Source organism: Ostrinia furnacalis, unplaced genomic scaffold, assembly GCF_004193835.3.
Source record: "Ostrinia furnacalis isolate ACB-3 unplaced genomic scaffold, ASM419383v2 OfSCF5517, whole genome shotgun sequence".
In the NCBI taxonomy this organism is placed as follows: domain Eukaryota; kingdom Metazoa; phylum Arthropoda; class Insecta; order Lepidoptera; family Crambidae; genus Ostrinia; species Ostrinia furnacalis.
The window spans coordinates 1-6764 of NW_021135756.1; the positions used below are offsets into that span (position 1 = coordinate 1).

At 43.5% G+C, this 6764-nt stretch overlaps 1 protein-coding gene and 1 long non-coding RNA gene across 2 annotated transcripts; one reads left to right on the top strand and one right to left on the bottom strand.

Annotated features, from left to right (window-relative positions):
• Positions 1-1118: 1118 nt before the first annotated feature.
• On the top strand, positions 1119-2625 carry LOC114361301 (uncharacterized). The gene is made up of 2 exons (XR_003656584.1): positions 1119-1230; positions 2420-2625. It is a non-coding gene; the product is annotated as an uncharacterized LOC114361301 (long non-coding RNA).
• A 902-nt stretch (positions 2626-3527) lies between these two features.
• LOC114361300 (uncharacterized) lies at positions 3528-6620 on the bottom strand. Its single transcript, XM_028316295.1, has 5 exons — positions 6527-6620; positions 5451-5620; positions 4963-5111; positions 4219-4316; positions 3528-3682 (listed from the first exon to the last, which is right to left on the bottom strand). Exons 1-5 carry the CDS (start codon positions 6596-6598, stop codon positions 3554-3556), a joined length of 618 nt encoding a protein of 205 aa, XP_028172096.1. The 5' UTR covers positions 6599-6620; the 3' UTR covers positions 3528-3553.
• Between the last annotated feature and the right edge of the window lie 144 nt (positions 6621-6764).

A 6764-nucleotide genomic window follows, 5' to 3' on the forward strand; every position in this document is an offset into this window, starting at 1 on the left:
ATTTACAAAACCTGTGTGGACTTATCTTGATAGAATTCTTAAATGCTAAACTAATCGCAATATTTTCTCAATTAACTATTTAGACGACGAAATTGCCTAACTATTTATGCCTATAACATATTTGTAGTATTACTGGTTAATGATTGTAACGAGTTGAAAAAGTACTGTTTTTGCGCCAAACGGCGTAAACGCTCTTAAACTAGCTGTGCCCGCGACTTCTTACGCGTGAAAACCCGTTTTCGCAACATTTTTCATTGTTGCTCTGCTCCTATTGATCATAGCGTGATGTTGTATAGCCTATAGCCTTCCTCAATAAATGGGCTATCTAACACTGAAAGCATTTTTCAAATTGGACCAGTAGTTCCGGAGATTAGCGCGTTCAAGTAAACAAACAAACTCTTCAGATGTTACCGAGTTATGTAACATTTTGGTCCTGTACCATCATCTTCCCTTTTTCTCGCGTTTACTCTTTGGTCAATGTTTTTATTGCCTGCTATATTTGTTCTCTGCTTACCTTAATTAGCCTTGTGGTTGCGATAGAGTAGAACAAGCCCACCCCACTCTGTGGATGTCATAAAAAGCGACCAAGAGAGAAATATGCTAAGATCAGACCTTGACTCAACCCATTTGGCCTCAATTTGCTGCTGGTAAATTTGAGAGCGTTTTGTTCCTGCTGCGTTTTCCGTACGTGGCCTCCACTCTAGAACCTTGCTGCCCCATCGGCCGTCAGTTCTGCGTACTATATGCCCTGCCCATTGCCACTTCAGCTTGCTAATCCGTCAGTGCAGTGCAGACTAATTGACTTGGTAATGATAATCGCTAAAATCAAGTGGCAGTGGGCAGGGCAAATAGCTCGAAGAGCTGATGGCCGCTGGGGCAGGAAAGTTCTTGAGTGGCGACCACGTGCCGGAAGACGTAGCGTGGGCAGGCCTCCCACTAGGTGGACCGACGATCTGGTGAAGGTCGCGGGAGGTACCTGGATGCAAGCGGCGCAGGACCGGTCTTTGTGGAAATCCTTGGGGGAGGCCTTTGTCCAGCAGTGGACGTCTTTCGGCTGAAACTAACGAACGAACGAATGATAATGATGATAATGTACCCTCGATTGGTATTGCAGGAATGTGGGAGGAAGCCGAACAGCTGGTGGTAGAAGCGCAGGCGCGCGCGCCGCAGCAGCCCGACTTGTTGTTGGCCCAGGCCGTAGCCGCCGCGCACGCCGGCAAGCCTGCTGAGGTATGTGAACTTTATGTAGTTGAAATAGAGGCTATTTTGCTATGCATCGTCCTATGTGTGAGCGACTGTACACCATAGAATATGTCACTCAGTGGTTCCCAATGTTGTCTGGGCTACGACTCATCTAATACAAGTTCCCAAACTCGGGACCCACCTATAGGAAATTTAACCGTTACCAATATGCCTAAATAAAGGATTCGGATCTGTAGGGTGGTGTGTCGTTCTACAGAGAGGGCCCACTCAATGTTCGCTCGCGACCCGCCACTGGTTCACGAACCATGGTTTGGGAAACCTTGATGTAGTGGGTTTTGAACGGCTTATGCCCAACAGGCACGTGTTGTAGGACATTTGAAATCTTGTTATCGTTTTGATGTAACAAAATTAGTGTTGGTCCTCCAATTTACGCCATTTTACCCTGTCTTGTCTCATCCAGCGCTACTTTACTTAGCTCTACTTAGCTGGGGGGCATCCCAAATTGTTTACCTAAGTGGAGAGCATTTTAAATCTACACTACGCTTCCCAGTGGCGGTCTCCACTCAATAAGAACCAAAGCACACGATGCGTTGCGGCGCCGCACTGCAAAGCCGTATCGCGTGATGCAGCGCCGCACCGCTCGTGTGCCATAGATATTTATAAATGTAAGATGACGATAGATAGATTGATATTTCTATGTAAGATAACTAGGGTTGCCAGATCCAAAAACACAAAAGCCGGACTCTGTGCTTCAGTTGACCGGACAGCTCGCGAGTGAGTACCATCATCGTCAGTGCCCAACATCCTGATGCGTGCGCTTCATATTATTCTGTGACGACTTTCGCCTGGCGCGGCAGCCACATAAAAAGTCTAACAAAAGCCGGACAAGCCAGACAAGACCATAAAAAGCCACACATGTCCAGCTAAAGCCTGGCAACCCTAGCCGCAACGCATCCTGTACCTTTTTATGTTACTAAAGCCAGGTCCGTGAGCACGTAGAATTTTGTCCAATGACCCCAAGCTACCAATCCTTATCGCTCGCGCGTGATTATATTGCTGTTGCGACTGTACGACGGGCGGCCGCAGTGAGTGTGCGAGCGCGACAGCAACATAATTACGCGCGAGCGGTAAGGATGGGTAGCTTGGGGTCATTGGATAAAATTCTACGTGCTCACAGACCGGGCTTTATCTAGGGTTATTTTTTCTAAAATTGCAGGTCTCCAGCCGCTACCTAGCACAGCTCCTCGACAGCCACCCAGAACACCCATTCACAAAGGAATACAACGCCAAGAGCAACGAGTTCAAGCGGCTCGCCGCCCAGTATCAGCCCTCTGTAGCAAGTTGAACCTTGACGCAAGGCAAGAGAGTTTATTATACTGTATCACTTATATCATGAGTTAAAGATTTATGTATTATGGTAAATGGTATTTTATTTAGGATCCTTACCAAAGTTGACCTTACCTTGGACTGTATAATTTAATGGGACGGAGAGCATGTTATATTTGGTAGTCCTCTATCGTTTTTCCTAAAAGTGAGAATTTGGAATTTTAGACATATTCTCGATATCGATAGTTATATTCTCTCCTTCCTACCCCAAATGTTGCATGTTGAATGAATCTAAAATATACAGTACTTATATGTCGGTATAAATATAATTTGCTATAAATTGTTAATAGAGTAGTGTGGTGGGTCTCGAAGTCAGCAGGAAGAAGACAAAAAATACAGTATAAAGGACTTAGCAACGCGTCTTACTGGCGTAAAAGCGCAAGCTCAGTGCCGGGATACAAAAATATTCTTTCTCAATTACTCTACAGAAATCCTAAAAAGGTCTCAATGACTTGAAAGCCAGTTATGGTGCGTTTCGTATTGTAATCGCAAGAAGGATTTCAATCTCAATACGTGGTGTGCCATTTTAACTTATATCTAGAGGTGAAGAATAGGTGATACCGCGATTCAAGGTACACACAACGCCATCTCTTGACATTTTTAGGAACTAATCATCAATCATTTATAATAATCGGGAGTACGTACAGCGCCATCTGTTGTTGTCTTATAGAACTCTATTTGTAAAGTCTGGTGTGTTACAATACTTACAATGGGGCAATTAACGAAACCAATAAATAGACATACTTTTGTGAGCGGTTTAAACCGATTCTCCTAGGTCCTAGAGAGTGCAATTAAAGAAATATGACGTCACTAATTCGAAGTAAATCTAGTAATTACTAACCGTTCATCGTCTACATAATCGTGTTTTTACCACGTGGTCTTTTATAGAAGTTGTGCCTTAAAATTATTGCCAATCATGTCAAGTTTAAAATCAAAAACAACATTGTGGTGGAGTGGTTTATTGTCAGTAGAAGTTGTAGTCCTCCGAGTCGTCAGTCCCTTGCTCCTCGGGCTCGTCGTCCGCGTCGCCGGGCCTCGTGGTATTGGCCAGGATATAGAATTCGCGAAGCTTCTCGTCCATTGCTGTCATGTCCTGGAATCATTGTATATTGTCAGTTGGCGCCTCTGTAATGTCACTGTCACTTGCTAGTAGTGCCAACTGGTGAGGGCTGAAGCGCTAGGATAACTCGCATTTGCAGTCACTAGGATGGCGCCACTGTAGTTAGGTTCTCCTGTCAGTCGCCAGTAGTGCTAATGGAGAAGTTTCCATTTTTTTTTCTATTAATATAACTTGAAAATATAATATTGGTGAAAGAATCATGAAAACATCTCTACAAATAAAGATGTTACAGGGCCCTAATGATGCGCATAACAAATATTTCGCCCCATTTGAACGATGTCTTCACGTCATTAATTTGGAGTACAAACAGTGAATCACCCCTGGTCCAGTGCTGTTGACAGATCCATTTTTTTTTCAACATTACGAAACTTCTCCATTGTTATGTAAAAACGATAGCTCTCATTGTGCACAAAGGCTGTGACCCTAAAACCCCCGCGATATAAGAACTATCGTATCTTTTTTCATAACTATTTTGCAAAGTTTATGCTATAAATAATTTGTTTAATTACCTGTGTCAGTCCTAATGGCAGTTCCGGTGGTTCAGTCTCTCCCTTCACAAGGGACCAGTCGGTGGTGGCGTCAGTGCGGAAAAGGTCACCCGTTTGACCTGCAAAATTAAAAAGATTTTGATAACAATTTGTAGTAAGCTAGCTAGCACGTCTACGGCGAGTTAGTACGTCTACGTCAATCGAGTTAGTATGTCTACGTCAAATAAACTAATACGTGAAGCGAGCTACTTGACTCGTGACGTAACTTCACATGCACACGCAGCATTTCATACTAGAAGTATAGGCGCGTGTAATATAACGTCACGCTCAGCTAATTCCATAGAAATCTCGAAGCCTGTATGTAGGAAGCTACTGGTCATTCTGGATAGCATTGAGGTAGTTCAATAGTGAGCTGCGGACGAATGTCCAAGTTAGAAAAATAACTCGCGACTCCGTTTCATTGAGCTCCGGTGGACACCGTCGGGTTTTAGTGGATAGGCCCCCCTCCCCCCGCCTTCGGCCTTTAGTAAGTAGAATCTGGCCGCCAGAGTCCTACATAACCCACTGGTCGTCCTCATAGGCCAGTGAATATGCACAAAGAACTTCCCGACGGAAAAAAGGCGCATATAAAATGATATCACGCTCAGCTAAGTCCATACAAATCTTAAGGCTGTCTACTGGCCAATCTCAAAATCATTGGGGTAGGCAGTTCAGCAGTGGAGGACGGACGTCCTGTGGTTGAAATAATGATAAAGTGAAAAGTACCTTGCGGTGTGATGACTACCGTAGCCACCTCCTTGACGAGTGGCGGCGCGGTGTAGGCCTCCAGGTCTTGCTCGGTACTTTTCTCGCGCTCCAAGCGTTCCTGCTTGCGTTGGTGCCGCCAGGCTTTCTGCAGGTTGAAGCGTTCTGGCCTGGAATGATATACAATGACATGACCATGAGGCTATTGATAAGCACACAAGATGTGAAACTTCAGATCGTGGAAACGATCATCAAAAGCCTCTGCAGGGCTACGATGTGCACCATGACATAATCGACACAGACATTTTGTCTCCAACTAATGCCTCGATAAAATATGTTATCATGGCGTAAATCCTAGTTCGCCTAGTTTAGTATGAATTGCTACCTATAGAAGGTCAATTCCTTAACTCTTTCTATAACTAATCAGGATAAAATTACACAGAAACGGCATTAGACGTTACAGTACATATTTTCAAATCTGAAGTAATTTGTTGATAAATCATACTTACTGCTCCCCATCCTTGTAAACCTTCGCCTCCAAGTTCCTGATATCATGCCGTACATCAGCGAGCAGTAGCAGCATCAGATCCAGGGAACCTTGAGGGCCCCTCGCTCCTCGCGGGCCCCGGGGCCCGGCGTCGCCTTTGGGGCCCTCCATGCCTGGCGCTCCAGCGGGACCCTGAAACGGTTACACATTATTAATTTAGTACATAGAACAAGCCGTATTGACAGAAATAAATGGTTTTTTCCATTGACTAAATGTTAGGTTTCTTTTCTTCTGGTACTTGTCAGTACCAGTCGGGACCTGTGTTATTCCGTAATATAGCTTACCCTAAGAAAAAAAGTACTATCCCACATGATTCTTCGGGATAACATCATAAGGTGACTTAGTTTCTTCCGCCACTTCTCAGCACCAGCCCATATGTTGTCCCGAAGTGGTGGTAGGGCAAGCTATATTTGGGACATGTATAAGTGCCATTTACCAGTACAATTTAAATTTGAATTTTAATCACTAAAGGTACAGTCGCGGAATGAAAGGTTCGTCACCTTAGTGTCGGTTTTCGCTTGCACTAGGTACTGTAAGAGTCAAACCTGCCAACATAACAGCGCAAGAAACAGTGCTGCTAACATTTAAATAAATATGACGTTTGCTAACGTAACGTTTGCTAATGAGGTTTTGCTTGTTTAATTTTCTATCCCATGCAATGTTACAAAATCTACTTTTTTTTTTATTTAATAGAAATAATAATGGCAGGTTGAACCAACAAGAAGGTTTTATTTATCAATCATAATAATCTTGACAAGATAAATCGTCAAACAACTTTGATCTGAATAATTTTGAACTTTACTGACGAACAGTTAAAGATTATTTTCTCTAACTCGAGATTATTCTGTAACATAGTTTCAAAAGGTAATATGTGCTTGCGATTCGTTGAAGGAATCAATTTGAAAACTGACGAACCTTTTCATTCCGTGACTGTACATTGGATATCTATTCATTTTGTAACAAGTTTCCTTTTTATTCATATTAAAAATCAATGGGTATTGAAATAAGTTTTCGTCTTTCTTATTCATATTTACCAACCCTCGGACCTCTTTCACAGCGGCAGTATCCTCCTTCAAGCGGCGCCGTGGCGTCCAGCACTCTGTACGTCATTGTTCCCTCTGCAAATCTATCACCATCTGGAAAGTGCATTGCACATTCATCTTCATTTCAGCTACAGGACGTCCACAGCAGAACACAGACCTCCCCCCCCCCTCCCCCAATTTCATATCTAATATTCAGTAATGATAAAAAATATGCTGTATGTACCAGTTATTTT

Coding starts and splice junctions, on each gene's coding strand:
- LOC114361300 (XM_028316295.1), bottom strand. CDS start 6,598: ATGACGTACAGAGTGCTGGACGCCACGGCGCCGCTTGAAGGAGGATAC. Junction 5,621..6,526: donor GCTGTGAAAGAGGTCCGAGG/GTTGGTAAATAT, acceptor TAACCGTTTCAG/GGTCCCGCTGGAGCGCCAGG. Junction 4,317..4,962: donor GGTAGTCATCACACCGCAAG/GTACTTTTCACT, acceptor TTAATTTTGCAG/GTCAAACGGGTGACCTTTTC.